Source organism: Plecotus auritus, assembly GCF_963455305.1.
Source record: "Plecotus auritus genome assembly, chromosome: 5".
In the NCBI taxonomy this organism is placed as follows: domain Eukaryota; kingdom Metazoa; phylum Chordata; class Mammalia; order Chiroptera; family Vespertilionidae; genus Plecotus; species Plecotus auritus.
In genome coordinates, this window is record NC_137776.1 from 48,490,210 (window position 1) to 48,513,900 (window position 23,691).

Sequence of the window (23,691 nt, forward strand, 5' to 3'; positions counted from 1 at the left end):
GTTAGAGGACTCACATTTAATTTCACAACTTACTACAAAGCTACAGTAATCAAGCACAAGGATAGATATATAGATCAAGGAATTGAATTAAGAATTAAAAATAAACCCATATATTTGTGATCCATTTTTGAGAAGACAGACAATTCAATGAGGGAAAGAACAGTCTTTTAACAAATGATACTCAGACAAAGGGATTGCCAGAAACCAAAGAATGAAGTTGGACCCCCTTTCCTCACACCACACAAAAATGAACTCAATATGGATTACAGACCTAAACGTAAGAGATAAAGCTATAAAACTCTTAGATGAAAAAAGGAGTAAATCTTCATGACTTTTGATTAGGCAATGGTTTCTTAGATAACAGAACCAAAACACAAGCAATGAAAGAATAGATAAACTGGGCTATATAAACATTTAAAACTCTTATGCTTCAAATTATACCATTAAGAAAATGAAGAAACAACCCCACAAGGGCAAAAAATATTTACAAATCATATATATAAGAGACCTGTATTTAGACTTCTTAAAAAATGTTTATAATTCAGTAAGAAAAAGACAACCCAATTTTAAAAATGGGTAAAGGAAGTATACACACATTTCTCAAGAAGATATACAAATGGACAATAAGCACATGAAAAGATGCTTAACATCACTAGCCACAAGGAAATCAAAATCAAAGGAAATACCATTTCACGTCCACTAGAATGACTAGAATAAAAGTAACAAATATTGATGATGGTGTGGAAAAATTGCAACCCCCATACACTCCTTGTGGAAATGTAAAATGGTACAGCCACTGTGGAAAATAGTGTGATGGTTCCTCAAAAGATGAAACATAGTAACCATACTCTCCATAATTTCTGCTCCTAGGTATGTACCCAAGGGATATAAAAACATTTCCATTGTCAAATGGAACTGTCCTCATAATTCTGAAAGAAGCAAATCATTGATTCTATTTTATAAAGTTACACAATTGAGAAGTATTCAAATGTGCAATATATCTTAAGATACTGATATTGTCAAAATGAAGATGGTTCAAGATATAAAGAATCATCTCTAGTATTTTACTTTAAAATTAAATACTAAAAAAGAAGAAAGGTGGCAATTACACCACAAACACCTATGTATCCTGTAACACAGGCCATCGATGGTAAGTTTTAATTATCACTCTATCTGGCTCTATGTCAAGTAAGCAAAAGGCCATCTCGATATAAAGAATATCCTGAATTGCAAAAGGAGATCCAAAGCCTGCAAAAAATCCACAAAGTTAAGAAAAAACACACACAAAATAATGAAGAAACAGGCAATTAAAATGACTTAGAGGAGAAAATTCCACTTTTTAAAAGGACTGGGTATGGAATCTAGAACTATCTTAATGAGAACAGCTGATAAGGCATTTTTAGTATTTTATAATGCTGAAAAATGGTAACGCTGAAAATAAAGGCTGATACCCCAATTTTCAAATTCAGAAGTCCTTTAGCATGTTTAGCCTATTCTCTTAACAGACTTCAGTTTGCAATGAATAAAGGCTACCATTATTGATGACTCTTCACTGAAATTTAAGAAATAAAATTCTTTATCTGCTAATTGGTGCTAAGTATCAAGGACTTCATTGGTTGGAACAGACAGAAGAAAGTGGATAAGAGGCTTCACAGAAACAACCCCTGCTGACACATTACCCACTAGAGAAGACAAAGACTACTTATGTGAACTCCAGATTAAAATCACCACAAAAAAAGTCCCTTCATGTAGCACCAAGTCCAAGCTCTATAAGTAAACAGAAGCTAAACAATTTTCAGCTTAGCTAAAAAGAAGTGTTATCATTTGTATTGTTTCTATATTTTACAAGTCACTAAGTCAGTGAAGGTGAAACAAAACTTTTGATATTAATTAACTTTAGTAATGACTGCTTTATCTCCCAAACTTCTAAACCATTTCACAGTAGGAAAGTCACGTGAAAACATAATTCAGCTCTATAAACATGGAACTCCCTTTTAAAAACACGATTTCCCTCCAATTTATTAATCTACAGGATCAATTCAAAATCTGTTTTGGGGTAACTTTAATTTTATTTAGCCTGGGCAAGCAAAACCACTATATTACATTAAAAAGGAAGACACTAATAATCTGCCTACTAGCCTATTTATATATTTTAGTCCCACATCCAGTGTATTTTTTTGATGTCATTAAACAAATTGACAAAATTCCAAAATAGCATTTTTAAAAGGTTTATATTTTTGTGCATGTTAAGCGTTATAGTTTTAAAAACAAAGATGTATTAAAACTCTTACAGAATTAATAACATTTAGTACCTAATTTGGAATGGATGTGAATATCTGGTACAGTAATTTTCTTGGGGGGGAGGGGAGGTAACTTTCAGTTCAATCAGCAACTTTATGAGTAACAAATTTGAAACAGTGTTACTCAAAAATGAAATAATAACTACAAATGTTCCTTGGGCCACTTGGTTTTTTGTTAGTTCACATTTACATACTATCTATCATCTGTAACTCTAGCTAATGATGACTTTTCCATTAAAGAGTCTCTTTTCCTCTTTTCCTATTCATAATATTATTTCTATGGCTAATTCAGAGTGAAAGATGTTTTCAAAACAGTGAGGCCTACATTACACCTTATAAACTACTGTTATGAAGACATACATTTTAGGAATATAAAACACACTCTTTAAGAAATGTGTATTCTATTCAGGAACTACTTATTTGGCTTTTTTTTCCCTCAGTAAGTTTTAGAATATTCTGCTCCTACATTAAAATTTGAGCATGGTCTCTGAGCAATGCAACTGTTTGCTAAATAAAATGAACAAATAAGTCATACCATACTTACAACATATTCATGCCTAAACAAGATTTCCCAATATATATTCAATTCAGTATCTTCAATTTGTTCAATTAATAAGCACTTTATATGTAGAGATGTAATCCAATACCACAAAAGCTTATGATTTAAGCCATCTTTAGACAGTGCCAAAAAGACCCAAGGACAATGCTGTTTAAAACAGAATACTTACCTTTGCCCCCCAAAATGATCAATCTGCAAATTTTTTTCTAGAAAGTCTCTTTCAGTACAAATCAAAACTTACATACCTGTAATATCAAGAACAGAAGGAGATGCAATGTAATATCTATGAACTGTTTCAAGAAGTCGAGCACCATGGCCTTGACCTTGAAATGGAGTCAATATCAGCATCTGACTACAGTAAAGAAATGATTTTAAAGTTAAAATATCACAAAACCAGTTTAAAAATTGTAAATAACTAGAGTATTATGAACATTTTAAAATCTGCATGACTTTTTTTTCAACCGTCAAAAAATCCAAAAATTATCAAGATATTCCAAAGTGGCTTAATCTTCCTCACTGTTTCCAAGGGAACAATGAAATAAATCAGTACATAGCCAATGAATAATGGTGATTTTTTAAAAACAAATCAACACTATTATAACAAGTATTGGAAACTTCAGCAGTTCCTTCTTCTGAAATAAAAGGCAGGGCACGTGTTATACTGCCAATTACCTTACACGTGGCCGGGTTTTGTCTGGGTACACATAGTAATTATAGACTGTCATGTAGCCTACGGTCGCAAAGAGCGTAGCTCCATCCTTATTATACTTCTCAAATCTGCAGATAAAACAGAAAGCCAAGCAGGTCAATTACAGTCACGCTCCCATGCAGTGTCCATTTTCTTTTCCATTCTCTGACTGAATTTTCAGTGTCAGCAAGCTACTCTGTGAGGGCCCAATGGGTACACCTGCTATGTTCTGAATGTACAATTCACTTAATTGGTGTGCAGCAACTTGGATAAATCAGACCTCTTTACATCACTTCAGTGCACTTGCCTATTATAAAGATGAATAGGTGGCAAGTAAAAGAAAACATAGGCAAAGCTCATTTTACTGTTTAAGCCTACATTCAGGGCCCTAACGGACAACAGCATTTAATTCAGCTCTATTCTCAAAGTCTCCCAAAGCATAATGAAGGAAAACTCAAGCCTCATAAACAATAGTTTTTCTTTCCTGGGAAAAATATCATTATACTGTCTCAATAATTGGGTCGCCACAATTAAAATGCTAGCTTTGTGGAGGTAATAAGGTCTACTGTTGCTTTAGAACTGTACTTACACTAGAAAGTAGTGCCATCTTTCATCATCCACGTCAATAAAGCTAGCAGTTTCAATAAACCACATCAAAAAGGTCTGAAGCCTTTCATGATATTCTCGAAAGCCTCTACATGTCATGTCAGCCTAGGGAAAAAGCCAGGAAAAGTCAGGTGAAACTCATCACAGAGGTACGTGAAAATGTGGAGAACACAAAACAATCCTGTGGGAAAATGTTTAGAAGTTTCAGATTAAGATGTGTACACAGACACACACAAAATATATCTTTGTTTTCAATGCTTAAGTTAGAATAAATCACTGAAAATAACAACAAAACAGCACATGGGTTCCTTTTACCCAAGAAATATTTAGACTTATTTTTACCTTGTATATCTGAAAGGTAAAGTTTTCCCCTGTTGGACTTAGAACAGAGTATGTATGGAGTAAGGTTCCAAATGGCTTGAAATCAACTTCTTTTTCCAGTAAAGAAAGAAAATCATTTGTGTTTGTGCAAAATCCAGGTGGAATGATTTGTCTAATTTTGCCCTCGACATCATCTGCCTAAGGAATGGAGGTGAAAGGACATAAGAATACATTAATAACAAATTTTACTTCTAGTTAAATATGCTTAATTTCTTTGAAATGGACAAAACCTACAAAAATCACAAAACTTTAAGTTCATAAACTAAAAAGTAAACATGTAGTGAACTGGGAAAGGATGAGTTTCATGTACATTAGATACTGCCACACAAATCTGAGATTAAAGCATAACATAGAAATAAAAAAGAGGCAAGTAGCCTGAAATCAAGTGCAAGAATGAGAACTACTGAAATTTCTAATATCATGTAGAAAATGCTTACTATATCCCTTCAGGACAGTTTGAACTGGCCAAAACAAAGGCTGCTTATTATTTAATGTGTATCAAGGAGACCGTATTATCCAAGACATGAAAAGATCACCAGCAGTAGTGAAGTGAGGCTAGGGTATGACCAAAGTTAACAACCTCACAATGAACAAATAGGTTATAACTCCCTCATAACCAAACTCAAAATTAAGATAATTTTTAAATTATACCCTCTTAGGAAATACATAAATTATATGAACAGATATATTATCCACTCATCCCTATAATATGACATAATTCTTATGGACTTAGATTTGTGACAGTAAAAAAGAGACAAGTCTGGACAACAAAATTAAATTCAGAGATTAAAATTACACTTGTTAAACAACCTCAATGAATGTTAAAACTATCAGCTGAGCAGACTTCATAATCCTTTCAAACCCCCAAAAGACCACTTGATTGAATACATTTACTACTTCTCTTTAACCATGAATATTTGATGAAGTCTTACAATAAAGTATTACTGCTTCTCACCAGGCAATAAAACTTAATGAATTGGTCTCAACTTAACAAAACCTTATCCTTCAATACAGTCCCTAAAAGCCTGACATTACATTCAACAAAATGAGCTTGCATACTATTCAAACTTTTTTTCTGAACAATGAGGCCAGGTTTTTACTTAATGGAGTTTGCCGTGAGTTCAGCTGTAATGTTTGTATTGTATCTATTTCCACAAGGACTGACACAAGAACACTTTGTGTTAACTTACTAAGCAGCTCTTTCATACCGTTTACATGCATGATGGGTATTAGTTCTAAACCAAGACCCTTGCTACTTAGCATTCAAAACAGGGAAATTAAGATGCTTAGGACAAAATACACTACAAAAGGCTAATACAACATGCTACTAATTCCTGTCCTTTCAACCATCTTTTAACTAAGTAGAAGCAATGCACCTGCAGATGAATAGCACTTTATTATCATTCAGTTACATTTTAGGATACAGAACCAAGGATGGAGTTTATCACAAACAAGTTCTATTTTCAGCGCTTTGGTACCACCAACATTTATATATAACTTATTTATAGCTATAAAAAAGAGAGCTATTATTTAAAATATAGCTGTTCAACATTTTGCCAAACAGTTTATTTCTAATATGTACACTAGTCCTTGCAATCCATTTACATTCAAGATCAAATAAACTGCATTTGGTAGGATTATTTTAATTTAAAAAGTACTGTTTGATAAATATTTCTCCTTGAAACTGCTATCTAATGTGAAGAAACCATCTTAAGCATATTTTATATAGTCTGTACAATTTCAATAATTACAAGAGGAAATTGTAATAAAAAGGGATAGTTTTAATAGGCCTGTTGTGTGGCAATCAAATCCAGAGTACTGATGGGTAAAGTAGTGTAATTTTAGTTCAAGTTTAAAAAAAGAAACACTACTTAAAGAGGTTTATAATCTACCAGTTTAAAAGAAAACACTTCAAGGCATTTATAATGTATATAATTTTAACTTTTTAAAAACATTCCCTATGTTCTGTCTTCTCAACAAGGCATTGCAAAAACAGGACCAAATAAGTTTACATATCTTGCATCAAGTAGCAGTTCTGGTGGAAGACAGAACAACACAAAAGTTTGAACACAACAAAGTTGAAAGAGAGTTAATGTTTAACTTTCAAAAGATACCTATTTATTGTACTAAATATTTTCAAATAAATTATTTTGCTCTGGGCAAGTTTACACATTACTTTAAGAATTTTCACAGGGGAATAAAAGGCTAAGTTTAAAAACAAGAAATTTATTATTTACTAGAAGCCTGATGCATGAAGATTCGTGCTAGAATGGGCTTTCCTTTCCCTGGCTGCTGGCACCGCCTTTCCACTCTGGCCCAGCCCCTTTCCACTCAGGCCCTAGAGCCGCCTCTTTCCCCTCCGGCCCTGCCTTCCCACGCTGCCCAGAGGCCCTGAGAGACCGGGGGTGGGGCAGAACGCCTGCATCCTGCCCCCGTCACTCAGCGCCTGTGTATGCAAATTAACCTCCATCTTTGTTGGGTTAATTTGCATATCACTCCTGATTGGCTGGTGGCATAGCGGCGATATGGTCAATTTACATGTTTGTCTATTATTAGGTAAGATTACAGGTTAGAGAAAATGTACAGGGTAGGACAAAAGTAGGTTTACAGTTGTATAGAAAATAATTCAATAATTAATAAATAATAACACAAGAATAAACTTTCTTTTTTTTAAAATATATTTTATTGATTTTTTACAGAGAGGAAGAGAGAGGGATAGAGAGTTAGAAACATCAGGGAGAGAGAAACATCAACCAGCTGCCTCCTGCACACGCCCCACTGGGGATGTGCCCGCAACCAAGGTACATGCCCTTGACCGGAATCAAACGTGGGACCCTTGAGTCCGCAGGCCGACGCTCCATCCACTGAGCCAAACCGGTTACGGCTAAACTCTATTTCTGATACTCACAGCTGTAAATCTACTTTGGTCCCACCCTGTGTATCTGATATGTTACATAAAATATATAACATAAAACCAAATAGCTTTTCAAATCTAGAATTCAGAACTTTGCATCACTAAAAGAAAACTGTATACATTTCTCTATTAAATGGATTGTGCCTTAGGAAAAAAAAATTCTATAAACATCATGTTTTTGAGATTTGTATTCCTCTTTTTCCAAAGGAATAAATATATTTTAGATCAGTTAAGTATTCATTTCTCATAATGGATTACTGGCCAGATAATAAAATCATTCAAGATCAAATAAACTAGAGAAAAACTCTATCTAACCATTTTTAATTGAATGTCGAGTTAAAGATTAACTGAAACCTTTAGTCCCAAGGATTGTGGCTAAAGGTTTAGATTCCATTTCTGAAGATCGGTGAAAAATTCCCTATCTTGAAGAACATTCTAAACTTCAATTAAAATTATACAAAAACATATTTAATGAAAGGATAACAAATTAAGCTGAAAAGATCAAGAATTCAGAATAAAACCTAGTACATTTAATTAATAAAATCATGCCTTACAAATGTTTTCCTAACATTTGGCAGCATTTTCTTAAAAGGGAAAGTATAAAAGTAACTATTCTATTTAGGTCTTATTTTAGGTGAATCATAATGAAATGTTTTAGATTGTATACTCTCATTATGGTCATTTCAACTTCTGACTTCTATACTTTGTTACATATGTTCCTATGAAGCAATTTTTGCTTTTCCTCATCACTACTTAAAGCAATGTGCCTGACAATAACTGGTAGTCTGCTATAATAGAAATATGTTTACACTTACATTTGTATTTATACACATTTGAAAACCAAATTACATTAAGTCCTCACTTAATGTCATTGATAAGTTCCATGATTTTAAGAGAAATGATGTGTAATGAAACCACATTTTACCACAGGATAATTGATGAGTTTATACATGAGTTAAGTTGCTACAGCATATCATCAATGTTATACTAGTAATGACTCTGAATGAAACAAAATTATTCAAGGACCTGCTATACCTCATCAGTGACTTAACCTAACAGCACCATTTGTCTAAATTTGTCTATGGAGAGTTATTTTTAAAAAAGCAGTTTTAAAGGCATGTTAAGTAGGTGGTACCTGCTGTCCTTTATTTGGCTAAGGTGGCAGAGTTAACATCTACACTAATAAAATAGAAATATGCAAATTGACCATACCTCCACAATGACCACCAGCCAATCAGGAGTATGCAAATTAACCCAACAAAGATGGTGGGTTAATTTGCATATGCGGGTGCGAAGCAAAGACTGAAGGCTCTGGCCCGAGCAAAGACTGAAGACTGAAGAGGCTTGGCTTCTCCGCTGCAGCCGGAGCGCAGGCCTGGGTCCCAGGTGCCCGAGAAAAACTGGTGCCGGCAGCCAGGGGAAGGACGGGCTATTGCACGAATCTTCGTGCAATGGGCCTCTAGTTAATTATAATTCTAAGAATACCTAAGATATGCTATAAAAGCAAGTGAAGGAAATTCCATATCTACTTAATTTGCTCAATTTTAAATTCTCGGGGGAGGGAGAATAGGGGGAATGGAAGAGATAAACCAAAGAACTTATATACTTACTAGAGGCCCAGTGCACAAAATTGGTGCACAGATAGGGTCCCTAAGCCTGGCCAGTGATCAGGGCCAATCGAGGCCTTCCTTCCGGCTACCAGCCGGGGCCTTCCTTCTGGCTGCCGGCCAGGGCCTTCCTTCCCCAGCTGCTGGTTGCCAGCCGGGGCCTTCCTTAGTTCCGCGCTGCCCCCTGATGGTCAGCACACATCATAGCGATCGAACTCCCGAGGGGACACTTTGCATATTAGCCTTTTATATATATATATAGATAGAAGATATGCCCATGGATACAGGCAATAGTGTGGTAAAGGCCTACCGGGGAGGGGGGGGGGGGGGGAGAGGCTGGGCAGAGGGAGATATATGGGGAGTGGTGGAATGGGCCATCTGTAATACTGTCAATAATTTTAAAAAATGTTAAAAAAAATAAAAACTTGGAATCTAAACATTTTTAAAAATTCTCTGACAATATTTAAGTTGTAAAAATTTGATTACTGTTAGAGAAATTAACTGTAAACTTTTTCACCACTGGAAAAACAATGGTTGTATTGTTTGTTTATATTACATTAATGTTTTGCTACATGAACTCACAACAAAATTCCAAAATAAAAACCTCAATATATGATTTTAAATCTAAACATATAATTTTTAAAATTTTCATAATCAATAAAAGTAAAAAACTTTAAAATAATATATTAACAATATTTTATACTCTATAAAAAGCATTCCTCATAAAGAGCACTCAAAATTATTTTAAAAAAGAGTATAGTGAAATATTATTAGTCTAATAAGGATTATTTTTTCATTTCCTCAAGATTAGCTTTTTGTAAATGTGCAGGGATTTTTGTAAGAGGCTAAAGAATCCAGAAAAAAATCTCAAAATCTGCTCTTACCTACTCACAAATTCAATCCATATATGGAAGACAACATAAATAGATTACTTAAATTCACAGATAATACCTTATCCACATATTTAAACTTTCTCTACCAAACCTTTCTCAGAAATGCTAACAATAGCAGTATTGAACAATCCTAGTTACAAACCCTTTCACTTAAAAGCAATGAAATTACCTCAAGAGAGAGCAGGAGGTATTAATAAAAGCAAAGGTCAGGGATAACCATAAAATGAACAAACTATTAGTGTCTGAATAATCAAGTTTACTGTACTGTACAATTCAGAATAATTATAGCTGCCTTTAAAAATGAAGGCTAGTGGAGATATTTTATAGGCATCTTAATTGTCACTAAAAAATTTTAGGTGCAACTGGAGAACTCAACATGGAAAAGAAAAATAATAATGTAATGGCAAAATTCTAGTAAGCAAAGTTATAAGCAGATCTGCTGTGGTTTCTGGCCATATAAAATGGTATACTTTTCATATACAAAAATGCTACATAGTATAGTCTGCAAAATCTCATCTACACTAATAAAAGAGTAACATGCAAATTAACCATCACTCTGCTACACCAAGACACGCCCACCAGCCAATCAGGAACGAGTATGCAAATTAACTCAACCAAGATGGCAGCCGGCCACAGAGCTGGAGCAAGCAGGAGGCTTGGGTTGCCATGGCAATGGAGGAAGCCAAGCTTCCCGTCTGCCCTGGCCTCCACCCTTCAAGGCTATAAAGTTTCAATTATAGAAAATAATTAATTCCCAGATACCAGGGCCTTTGCTTGGGTCGCCAGGGGGCATGGCTGGCCTGCAAACCACCACAGGCCCCTCGTCCAGGCCACCCCACGCCCCAAGGGAACCCCCACCCTGATCCGGGACACCCTTCAGGGCAAACCAGCCAGCCCCCAACCATGCACCAGGCCTCTATCCTATCTAACAAGAGTAATATGCAAATTGACCATCACTCCAACACAAGATGGCTGCCCCCATGTGATCAAAGATGGCTGTCCCCATGTGGACACAAGATGGCCGCCACAAGATGGCCAGCAGGGGAGGGCAGTTGGGAGGGACCAGGCCTGCAAGGGAGGGCAGTTGTGGGCGATCAGGCCAGCAGGGGAGAGCAGTTGGGGGCGATCAAGCCTGCAGGGGAGGGCAGTTGGGGCGATCAAGCCTGCAGGGGAGGGCAGTTAGGGGTGACCAGGCCGACAGAGGAGGAAAGTTGGGGGCAACCGGGCCTGCAGGGAAGGGCAGATGGGGGGGACCCAGGCCTGCAGGGTAGAGCAGTTGGGGGGACCAGCCTGCAGGGGAGGGCAGTTAGGGGTGACCAGGCCGGCAAAGGAGGGAAGTTGGGGGTGACCGGGCCTGCAGGGAAGGGCAGTTAGGGGGGACCCAGGCCTGCAGGGGGGAGCAGTTGAGGGGGACCAGGCCTGCAGGGGAGGGCAGTTAGGGGCAATCAAGCTGGCAGGGGAGCAGTTAGGCATCAATCAGGTTGGCAGGGGAGTGGTTAGGGGGTGATCAGGCTGACAGGCAGAAGCAGTTAGGGGCAATCAGGGAGGCAGGCAGGCAGGCGAGCAGTTGGGAGCCAGCAGTCGGACATCCCTCGAGGGGTCCCAGATTGGAGAGGGTGCAGGCTGGGCTGAGGAACTCCCCCCACCATGCACAATTTCATGCACTGGGCCTCTAGTATGTGATAGTCTCAAACCTAACACACCTAAAACAAAAATCTTGATTTCCCCCCTAAGTCTTTTCCAATCTTTCCTATTTCGTTTAATAGTACCACTATTTTTTTAAGCACTGGGGTCTTCCTTATTCCTCTTTCCAAAATATATCCTCAATAAAACAACTGAATGCAGTAACACTACAATGTTCTGGTCTCCTTCCTTTCAGTCTTGCCCCACTACAGTGTGTTCTTTGCATAACAACCAGAATCATTTAAAAAGTAAAAACCATGTCATAGGACCCCCACCTACTTACATCCTTTAAAGGCTATCAACTATTCTTACCCCACATGATCTAGTTTTGCCAAGCCCTTCAATCATTTACTACCCTCTCTTCCATCACCACAGTGATTTCATGATGGTGATCTTCCTGGACTACAAAAATGCCAAGAGTGTTCTTATTTCAGGGCCTTTGCATTTGCTGGTTCTTTTGCTACCTAAGCTCTTCCATTACATGGCTGGCTCTTCTTCATTTAAAAACCAACCAAATCTTTCTTCATAACACTATCTAAATTTAATTTGTTTTATTACTACTAGAGGCCCAGTGCACAAAATCTGTGCACAGAAGAGGTCCCTAGGCCTGGCCGGTGATCAGGGGCTATTGGGGCCATCTCGCCCAGACCCTGGAGGCCTGCTGCTGGCTGCCAGTCAGGGGCTGCCGGATGGGGCCTGCCAGACAGGGAAAGAGAAAGGGGGAGAAACCACAGGAGGTTTGCTGGCCGGGGGGAGGAACCAGGGGAGGTTGGCTGGCCATGGGAGGTTGGCTGTGGGAGCACAGTGACCACCAGGGTGCAGCTCCTGCATTGAGCGTCTGCCCCCTGGTGGTCAGTGCATGTCACAGCAACTGGTCAACCAATTGTTCCAGTTGTTCAGTTGTAACAGCCGCTTAGGCTTTTATATATTTAGATTTGTTTACTGACTGTTCCTCTTGGCTAGAATATAAGCTCCATGACAGCAGCAACTTTGTTTTATTTGCCACTATATCTCTGGCATCAAGAAAACAGAAGGCACTATGGAATGAACATTCTTGCTGCAAACTGAGATAGAAGAGGCAAGCCCATTCCCTATATCCACTACCTATTCTCTCTTTTTTTTTAAATTTATTTTTTATTGATTTTAGAGAGGAAGGGAGAGGGAGAGAGAGATACAAATATCAATGATGAGAAAGAATCATTGATTGGCTGCTTCCTCCACCCCCTACTGGGTATCAAGCCCACAACCAGAGCATGTACCCTTAACCAGAATCGAACCCGGGACCCTTCAGTCTGCAGGCCGACACTCTATCCACTGAGCCAAACGGGCTAGGGCTACCCATTCTCTTTTCATAAGGGGGAAAAAGTGTTTGCTTGAACATATAATTTAAATAAATGATCTTCGATCATGAAGCAAATAATCCTACAAAAAGACATTATAAAAGATTGATTACTTACTTGCAACACAGTACTTCTAAATGGGAAAACCTGGCTTTCAAGAATGGAACAATTAGAAGTCAATGCAAATACATAGCTATTTTCACTGCACATGGTATTTGAAAGATTTGTCAATAATTATGTCAATAGTTCCTTTGGAAGAAATCAATTCAACACTATCAGCTGGAACTTAAAAACCCACCAAAATCCTCAACCAGTGAGTTTTGTACAACACAAGAGAAAATACCACCTGCATTTTTAATTAGAGTACCTAGCTGGGCTTGAGAATTTAACAATCTAATAAGAAATAGTTGACTATGGAAAACTACATTTTAATAAGCCTGTGTTAAATGCTACTTTAGCTAAGATTAAATCTATTCAAACATCAAATCACCATAACTACAGCATTATTCAGAAATATTTAAATCTGCAAAATTTAAAAAAATTCCAAGGGATATAAATCACTGAATAAAACAAATACTGTATTAAATAAAGTTATAGAGAAACCAAGATGGCGGCATAGGTAAGCACCTAATGCTGCTGCCACGCACAACAATTTCAAAACTACAACTAAAAGACAGAACGGACACCATCCAGAACCACAGAAAAGCTGGCTGAGTGAAAATTCTACAACTAGAAGGAAAGAGAAAAGCTCACAGAGAATTGGAGGTACGGCAAAGGGTCTTTGTGCGCGCAGAGAGGAAGGGCGGCTGAGAGCCTGGCTGACTTTCTCTGGCGGAAGGGGGAAGGAAGCCCCTGACCGCACTGAACCCCAGTCCTGACTGCACTGAACCCCAGTTCCGGGCGAGCCCCTGGGGACCCACGCTCTTGTGGGGGGAGTCTGGACTCTCGGGCGGAGACTCGGGAGCTGGGGAAGGCAGAAGGCTGAAGGCGCGCGCCTGCCAGTGCGCACAAAGGCTGCGGAGGTTGCCACAGGCTTTCCCTAGTGGGAGTCAGAGGCTCCTGACTACACTGAGCCCCAGTTCTGACTGCACTGGACCCCAGTTCCAGGCGAGCCCCTGGGGACCCACGCTCTTGTGGGGAAAATCTGGACTCTCGGGCGGAGACTCGGGTGCCCGGGAAGGCAGAGGACTGAAGGCGCGCGCGTGCCAGTGTGCACAAAGGCGGCGGAGGTTGCCACAGGCTTTCCCTAGTGGAAGGGAGTCAGAGGCTCCTGACTGCACTGAGCCCCAGTTCTGACTGCACTGGAACCCAGTTCCAGGCGAGCCCCTGGGGACCCACGCTCTTGTGGGGGGAGTCTGGACTCTCGGGCGGAGACTTGGGAGCCGGGGAAGGCAGAGGTCTGAAGGCACGCACGTGTGCGCAAGGGCAAGGCTGACAGGAAGCCAAGACTGAGACTCCACCCCATCCAAGCTGAGCACAGAGGCTATTGCAATTTGGCAAGTCTAATCCTATAAGGCTGTCTCCAGCACCGAACTTCTCCCAGCGTAGACACAGCTGATACTTACAGCCAACTGGCCTGGAGGTCAATTCTTCCCAGTGATACCAACAACAATCAAGACTTAACTACAACAAGGCTGTACACACAGTCCACAAAGGGGTGCACCAAGAGTGTCCACCTCAGGTTAACTGGGGAGGCAGACCCACTGGGCCATATTGGAAACCTAGCACACAAATCTACCTTACCAACTCAGGGAAGCAATGAAAATGCGGCGTCAAAGAATCAGATCACAAACGAAAGAAATGGAGGAAAACAAACGACTGGATATAGAATTCAAAACCACGGTTATAAGGCTTTTCAAGAATATCCTAGAAAAGGCCGATAAATATAACGAGACCCTCGAAGATATGAAAAAGGACCAACTAGAAATTAAACATACACTGACTGAAATAAAAAATATTATACAGAGACCCAAAAACAGACTAGAGGAACACAAAAATCAAGTCAAAGAATTGAAATACAAAGAAGCAAAAAACACTCAACCGAAAAAGCAAAAAGCAAAAAAAAAAAATCCAAAAAGTTGAAGATAGTGTAAGAAGACTCTGGGACAACTTCAAGCGTACCAACATCAGAATTATGGGGGTGCCAGAAGAAGAGAGAGAGCAAGATACTGAAAACCTATTTGAAGAAATAATGACAGAAAACTTCCCCCACCTGGTAAAAGAAATAGACTTACAAGTCCAGGAAGCGCACAGAACCCCAAACAAAAGGAATCCAAAGAGGACCACACCAAGACACATCATAATTAAAATGCCAAGAGCAAAAGACAAAGAGAGAATATTAAAAGCAGCAAGAGAAAAACAGTTAGTTACCTACAAGGGAGCACCCATACGACTGTCAGCTGATTTCTCAACAGAAACTATGCAGGCCAGACGGGTGTGGCAAGAAATATTCAAAGTGATGAATAGCAAGAACCTACAACCAAGATTACTCTACCCAGCAAAGCTATCATTCAGAATTGAAGGGCAGATAAAGAGCTTCACAGATAAGAAAAAGCTAAAGGAGTTCATCACCACCAAACCAGTATTATATGAAATGCTGAAAGGTATTCTTAAAGAAGAGGAAGAAGAAAAAAGTAAAGATAAAAATTATGAACAACAAATACATATCTATCAACAAGTGAACCTAAAAATCAAGTGAATTAAAAACCTGAGGAACAGAATAATCTGGTGAATATAATAGAATCAGGGGCATAGAAAGGGAGTGGACTGATAATTCTCAGGGGGAAAGGGGTATGGGGGGGTTCATGAAGAGACTGGACAAAAATCATACACCTATGGATGAGGACAGTGGGGGGGAGGTAAGGGCAGAAGGTGGGGTGGGAACTGGGTGGAGGGGAGCTATGGGGGAAAAAAGGAGAAACAATTGTAATAATCTGAATAAAGATTTATTAAAATAAAATAAAAAATAAATAAAAATAAAAAAATAAAAATAAATAAATAAATAAAGTTATATATTATTTATCTGACAAGCTTAGTCATCTTGAACAGGGCTGGGAAGTGGGAACAAAAAAAAAGTAAGTGCTCAAACTATTTCTGACACTAAAGTTGAATAATGGATATAAGAGACTATTTTAGACCTCTTTTATTCTATAGCCAAGTCATGTTACAGTTCCATTAAGCTTACCAATATGGTATTTTCACCCATAAGGGGACTATCTGCAAGAGAGAAGCACCTCACAACAGCAGGAAATTGAGATTTTATAGCATAAAAGTATGGGAGTGGGGAAAAAATAAAAGTATACATTGCAAAAACAGAAATAAAACTGATAAGCACAAGAGCCTGGGCCCATTTAGAGCTGGTCATAAACAGTCCTAACATTTTAAAATAGGATATTACTATACATTATGCCTATTACCATTACCTCTGGGTACAATTTTTAAAAATATATTTTTATTGATTTCAGGTAGGAAGGGAAAGGGAGAGAGAGAGATATAACCATCAGTGATGAGAGAGAATCATTGATCGGCTGCCTCCTGCACACCCCCATACTGGGGATCAAGCCCGCAACCTGAGCATGTGCCCTGACCAGGAATCAGACTGTGATCTCCTGGTTCATGGGTTGATGCTCAAGTACTGAGCCATGCAAGCTGGGCTCTCCTAGTACAATCTTGATTATTTACTAGTTGTGTGACCTTGGGCACACAAGTAAAAGTCCTTTACAATAAAATCAAACCAAAAAAATTAAGTAATAGTAAAAGACCATATCAACCAGTCCAAATAATGAAAGGAGGTTCTAAAATATATATATATATATATATATACACACACACACACACACACACACACGCACACACATATATATATACACACACACACATATATATATATATACATATACATACATACACATATATATATATGGGTATGAGCTTGGCAAAAGATTTAAGTCAGAAGTTTAAAGTCAGTTTAAAGCCTTGGAAAAGTTGACTTCATTGTTAACGCTTTAAGAACTGCTACTTCTACAAAAGAAAGTATGACATTCAGTATGTACTAATACATAAGATCTTCATTTTCCACAATATAATTTTCTGCCTAGTTGTATGTAGCAGTATTATCAATACTATGACTGATTTTATCTGATAAAACTTGCTGGCTTCATAGGTCCAAATAATGAGCCTTTATTACAAAATGAAATTTCCAAGTTTCCATTTGTGACTCAGTGACAAAAATGTCATTTAATTTTTTAAAAATCAACTCTGAAGTAGTTCTTCATTTATTATTTTTATCAGTTTCAGAGAGGAAAGGAGAAGGAGAGAGAGATAGAAACATCAATGATGAGAGAGAATCATGGATCAGCTGCCTCCTGCACGACCCCTACTGGGGATTGAGCCCACAACCCAGGCATGTGCCCTTGATTGGAATTGAACCCGGGGCCCTTAGGCCTGCAGGCTAAACTGGCTAGGGCTCTGTGAAGTAATTCTTGATGAAAGTTTTAATGCCTTTAAATAGGAATGCCCAGAATCCAAACAAGTCTAAAACATAATTTTCTTAAATCCCTTCAAAGATTCATGTCCATCCCCCAAAATACAAAATACACCCACCCCCAGGCCAACATCCCCAAAAGCTTCAACCATTCCAGCATTAACTCAAGTCCAAAATATCATCATCTAAGTTATCTAAATCAGGTATGGGTTAGATCTGGCTATGACATATCATGGAACAAAATTCTTTTCCACTTGAAAGTAGAAAACAAGTTATCACTTCTAAAATACAACGGTAAGACAGGCATAGGATAAAAGTTATAGATTCTCCCATTTCAAAGGGAGAAAGTGGTGGGAAGACAGAAGTCACTGGGCCAAGCAATCTCAAAATCCAGCAAGTCAAATTCCATTACATTTCAAGGCCTGGGAAAACTGTAATCTGTGGCTCTACCCTTTGGGTTTGAAACTCCACTCTCAGAATCATTCTTCCTTTTCTTTTTTCTTTTTGAAAAATATGTTTTTATTGATTTTTTAGAGAAAGAGAAAGGGGAAGGGAAACATCAATCGTCTGCCTCCTGCATGCACCAAGGATCAAACTGAAACCTGGGTATGTGCCCTGACTGAGAACTGAACCAGCAACCTTTCGGTGCACAGGATGATGCTCAACCAACTGAACCACACCAGCCAGGGCCATTCTTCCTTTTCTTGAAGGGTATTTGCAGCTGTTTCCTGCTTACTGAATTTTGAAAGTTCATCAGCTTTCCCTCATCTGGTCAGTCCAAACTGGCAGTGTTTTTGCTGATAAAATATTCTCAAAACTCTTGTGAGTCACCTGTGTATGCCACAAGGGTTCTCATCGTTAGATACATAAGATGGTCCTCCACACATCTTCCCTGATCTCTCTATTCAATCTCTATTCCTGGCTTTTGCTAAGACTACTGAGGAAATCTATGAGCCACATGCAAAAGGTTATCTAGATACCCTCCTGGCTTTCTCTTCATAGCCACAGTTTCCTGACAATGAATCTCCTAATTTTAGTGTCTGCTGCAAACTGGATAGGTTGAGAATCTTCCAAATCATCAAGTCCTGAATCTTTTTTGCTATAACAAGTTACCACAAACGTAGAGGCTTAAAACAACAGAAACTTATTCTCTCACGGTCTAGCAGCAAAGTGTAAAATCCAGTATCACTGAGCTGAAATCAAGGTGTCAACAGGACCACACTCCCTCCAGAGGCTCTAGAGGAGAAATTTTCCTCACCTCTTCCAATTTCTGATGGCTACCAGCATTCCTTGACTTGTGGCCACATCACTCTGCCTCTGCAGTCCCTTTGGGGGGGTGTCATAATTTAGCCTGCCACAGAAGCATACTCTTCAATTACTCTTTGCCTTTACCCTCTTTGGGTCAATTTGTTTCAAATAGTTTTTTATAATGTAATTAGCTTAATTACCCATGTTCATATTAGCAAAGTTTGTGGGATTAGGAATGCAGCATGAGAAATGTAAATAGGCAGATTCTACAGGAAGTAGAAAATTTAGTTATTTCCCTCCATCTTATTTAACTGCTGGGAAAAGAAAGTAATTTTCATGTGCATAATTAAAAAACAAAAGTTGGTAAATAAACTACTTCGATCATAAAAATGAAGGTTTTTTGGATAAGGTCCACTCAAGAAACCTATCAGGATAAGGGTCAAAATTGCAAGGTTAATGAGATAACAGGCAAACATCTCCATAAATTAAGATTGAATATGTGGTTTCAGAGCTACTAAGTAACAAATTTTCTCCTCCCTCAAACCTTTAAATTTTAAAACCTGTTTTATAGTCAATTGAAAAATAGAGTCCAAAATAAATTTATTTCTCTTCTTACCTCTACACAGTCAAAGTTCTCATTGACTTTCGATGCATATTCAACACGGAACATTGTTGACAGGCTACCCGCAATATAGTATAACAAGATCTTCAGACCCTTGTAACCAAAAGCAGTTTCGCTGAAAGGGGGAAAAACAGCAGTTAACTAAGATCTCAAAATGAATCTCTGCAAAGTCATTATAAAGTATTAACCCTATATAAGTAAGTTTATCTCTATTGGTAGTTTTAAGATTTTAACTTTACTTCTTAAAAAACAGAAATATGGCCGAAACCGGTTTGGCTCAGTGGATAGAGCATCAGCCTGCGGACTCAAGGGTCCCGGGTTCGATTCCGGTCAAGGGCATGTACCTTGGTTGCGGGCACATCCCCAGTGGGAGGTGTGCAGGAGGCAGCTTCGATGTTTCTCTCTCATCGATGTTTCTAGCTCTCTATCCCTCTCCCTTCCTCTCTGTAAAATATCAATAAAATATTTTTAAAAAAACAAAAACAAAAAAACCCCAGAAATATGTGTAATGAAACTGTGCCTCAGCTATCTTCATTTATAAAGTAAGAGAGAATAATAGCTCCAACCTCAGGGATACTGTTTGGGTTAAATAAACAGTTAATATATGTAAACTGCTTATAACATTGGTACATTGTACAAGTACTCAATAAATGTTTACTACTACTGCGATTGTTGCTGCTATTACTAGAAGGCATTTAAAATCAGAGACAAGTAATGTTAAACTGGTACCTGACTAGGCAAGCAGCTAAGATGTAGCCTTGGTCCAGTCCTTACAACTTACCACTTGCTTGCACCACCAACCTCCAGAGCTGCTGAAAGTGGTGATAGACCTAATTATACCCTTCTGAACTCAGAAAGCAGATCTGGAGCTGCTGCTCTTTTTCCAACCCTGCTTTGCTATTCCCTTTTTCAGCTTAAAAGTCTTTTAAAAAGTGAATTCTAAACTATCCAGATCTATAGAAACAGAAAGTAAATTAGTGATTGCTTAGGTCTAGGGAGGGTGGGAGAAAAGGTAGTGACTGCTAATTGGTTTGGAATATTTTGGTGGGAATGATGAAAATGTTCTAAGATTGATCATGGTGATGATGGTACAACTCTGAATATAGTAAAAACCAATAAATTTAAATATGTTCCTATGCATTGTATTTTTTTTTTAAGAGAGAGAGGAAAGGAAACAGAGATAAAAACATCGATTGGCTGCCTCCTGTATGCCCCCTAGTGGGGATGGAGCCTGCAATCCGGACATGTGCCCTGACTGGGAATTGAACTGGTGACCTCTTGGTTCCTAGGTTGATACTCCACATCTGAGCTACACTGGCAGGCTGAACTGAATACTTTAAAATAGGTCAAGTATAAGGTAAATTATCTCAATAAGGCTTTTTTTTTTTAAGTGAATTCTCAAAGAAGAGTGTCTGAAAGAGTGTCATTTCCAGATTTCTGTCTAGGCTAACAAAATATGAGCAGTGTCTATTCCAGGACTGTAAATTAGGTGTAGTAGAAAGGAGTGGCAATAATACTAGGATCAAGCCTAATGTCTTCACTGGGTCATAAAATATGATATCACTACTGTGTGACTGTTACCTGTCTACCTTAGAAGAGGAGTATGCCAGCCCATCTTTTTGTTTCTTTCTTTCTAGTTTATTGGGGTGATATTGATTCACAAAGCCATACAGATTTCAAGTGTACAACTCAAAACATCATCTGCACACTGCATTGTGTGCCCACAGCCCAAAGCTAAGTATCTTTCTGCCCCATTTATCCTCCCTTTGCCCACCTCCACCTACCCCCATGCCCCTTTCCCTCTGGCTATCACCACAGTGTTACCGTGTTTCCCCGAAAATAAAACATCCTCCGAAAATAAGACCTACTTACAGGTTTCCTTCTGAGTGAAATATAAAGGCATCCCCCGAAAATAAGGCCCCCAGGCTCTGTCTCAGAATGAAAATTAATTACCGTAAACTGGTCGCTAGGGCCGCCCCGACCTGACTGGCGTCTAGCAACCAGTGACGTTACGCGAAGTCCTGACGTCACTGCTGTGTGGAGGCGGAGCAGAGGTCGAGAGTGAGCAGTGAGCACGGGGCGGGAGAGAGGAGGAAACTTTCGCAGATGCGTGTAGAAGAACAGGAGGATTAGACGGGATGGGATGCGGCGAAGGTGGTGAGTGCTGGTCTGTCTCTTGTGACACTACCTGATGCTCGCGGCCGCCTTCATGACTGAAGGTTCTCAGTCAGTGGCAGACCCAGCTCCAGCCCAGATCCAGGCCCCAGCAAGCCAGTGACAGTCCCCAAGCAGGCCCAGGGGGTAAATGTCTGATAAAGGGGTAGGGGGGAGATGTCTGGTGAAGGTGTTCATGGCACAGGGGTGGGGGGAGGGGGATCACCTAAAATGACACAGGAGGATCAGAGGGGGCGATCAAAATGACACAGGAGGATCAGAGGGGACAATCAAAATGACACAGGAGGATCAAAAGGGGTTACTAAAATGGTAATCCCCCCTCTGATTCTCCTGTGCCATTTTGATTCCCCCCTCTAATCCCCCCTGTGTCATTTTGAGTGATCCCCCTCCCCCCACCTTGATACCCCAATTCCCTTTTTTTTACCCCTAGAAATGAGCGCAAAAAGAAAAAGCTACTCCGTGGAGTACAAGAAAGGAATCGTGGAAGATTCTTGGGGCCAAAATCTTACTGCTTTCTGCAAAGAGAAGATGTTGAGTATTCGATTGGTCCAAAAAATGGTGAGCAGAGTATGGTAACCTCATTGAACAAGTGGACAAGGGAAATGCTAAAAAGCGCAAGTGTGGATCAGGTCGGCAACCATTATTTTTCGAGCTAAAAAACCTGATCTGTGAATGGGTTATTGACAGGAGAGCAAAGGCTTTGGTTGTGAATAGGGCTCAGATTCAAGAATTTGCCCTTGCAATGGCACCACAGTTTGACATAGCCCCGAAGACTTCAAAGCATCACAACACTGGCTGGATAATTTCCTTCAGCGAAGTGGACTGTCTTTAAGAAGATCTACAACATTGTTTAGGTTGGAAGATACTCAAGTTATTAAGCGAGCACTTGCATTCAAGTCCTTTATTGATGATGCTGACTTCTCTAAATACAATCTTTCCAACATGATTGCTATGGATGAAACTGCAGTGTTTATGGGCCAATCATCTCAAACAACAATTGAACAGCGGGTGCCTCCTTAGCGTACATTCCCTCCACTGCTCACAAAAGTGCACGTGTTTCCCTGTATTTTGGCAATTCGTCTGGATGGCACTAAAATCCCACCTTTAATCATTTCTAAGGGCAAGAAGGAAAAGATTGAACGTGTTTTGGGCGTTTTTATTCTTGAAACTGAAAAAGCCTGGGCCACACAAGCAGTTATAAGGAAGTGGGTCGATTTAATGCTGCCGCTTGTTATGCGAGGGAGCCAAAGAGGTCTGCTAGTCTGGGATGCAGCCAGCACTCACTGCGCTAAAGACATGAAGACATTTCTTCACGAAAGAAAAATAGATCAGATAATGATTCCCGCAGGAATGACGGCCCTATCTCCAGACTCTTGATATTGCAATAAACAAGCCATTCAAAGACAATTTGCGCATGGAAATTAATGACTACATTGAAAATAGAATGGAGAGAAATCAGCGTGGAAACTTTGTGAAACCTAAACTGCAAGAAGTTGTGACTTGGGTGAAGAATTCATGGGAGAAAATCACTGACAGTTGCATTGCAAATGCACTGCGAGCAGGCTACCTTGACAAGAAGTACTCATTTAAAGACAGTACTATTGCTAAACATGAGAGATTTGGTCCACTGATTCTGAAAGAAATGGAGTCACAAGAAATTCACCAGGAAATTCAGGAATTGGATTGTTATGATGATGTTCCAGAAGATGATGACATGATTGTCATTGAATAAATGAGTAAATTCTTGATACTGTAGGATTCACAGTTTGTCTGGTTTGTGTTGACAAACTACGTACTACCTTACCGTATACAGGTAATAAATTTCCTTTATTTTCATTTAACAATAAATGTGTACTGTATTCTTCTTCATGGAAAAATAAGACATCCCGTGAAAATAAGACCTAGCGTGTCTTTGGAGGCAAAAATTAATATAAGACACTGTCTTATTTTCGGGGAAACACGGGTTATCTGTGTCTATTGCCAGCACACCACTTTTAATGACATGCAAGACAGATAAGTGAAGGAGCAAAATGCCATTAAAAGCAGTATTTATAAATTACACCCTACCCACTAAATTACCACAGAAAGTTTTATTTTGTCTTGTTTTTTAGAGAGAGGGAAAAGAGAGAGAAACATCGGCATGAGAGAAACGCATCAATTGGTTGCCTCCTGCAGGAGCCCTAACAAGGGCT

At 39.1% G+C, this 23,691-nt stretch overlaps 2 protein-coding genes across 4 annotated transcripts in view; one reads left to right on the forward strand and one right to left on the reverse strand.

The window, feature by feature from the left end:
• SLC25A12 (solute carrier family 25 member 12) overlaps window positions 1-23,691 on the forward strand; it is a 183,806-nt gene that overhangs the window by 33,845 nt on the left and 126,270 nt on the right. The window lies entirely within an intron of this gene.
• HAT1 (histone acetyltransferase 1) overlaps window positions 1-23,691 on the reverse strand; it is a 55,423-nt gene that overhangs the window by 18,612 nt on the left and 13,120 nt on the right. For all 3 annotated transcript variants that reach the window (XM_080667658.1, XM_080667659.1, XM_080667660.1), the window contains exons 4-8: window positions 19,319-19,439; window positions 4,496-4,672; window positions 4,137-4,258; window positions 3,532-3,636; window positions 3,105-3,211 (exon numbers count right to left, since the gene is read on the reverse strand). In XM_080667658.1, coding sequence (XP_080523784.1) covers window positions 3,105-3,211; window positions 3,532-3,636; window positions 4,137-4,258; window positions 4,496-4,672; window positions 19,319-19,439 — 632 coding nt within the window. The remainder of the gene's footprint in view (window positions 1-3,104; window positions 3,212-3,531; window positions 3,637-4,136; window positions 4,259-4,495; window positions 4,673-19,318; window positions 19,440-23,691) is intronic.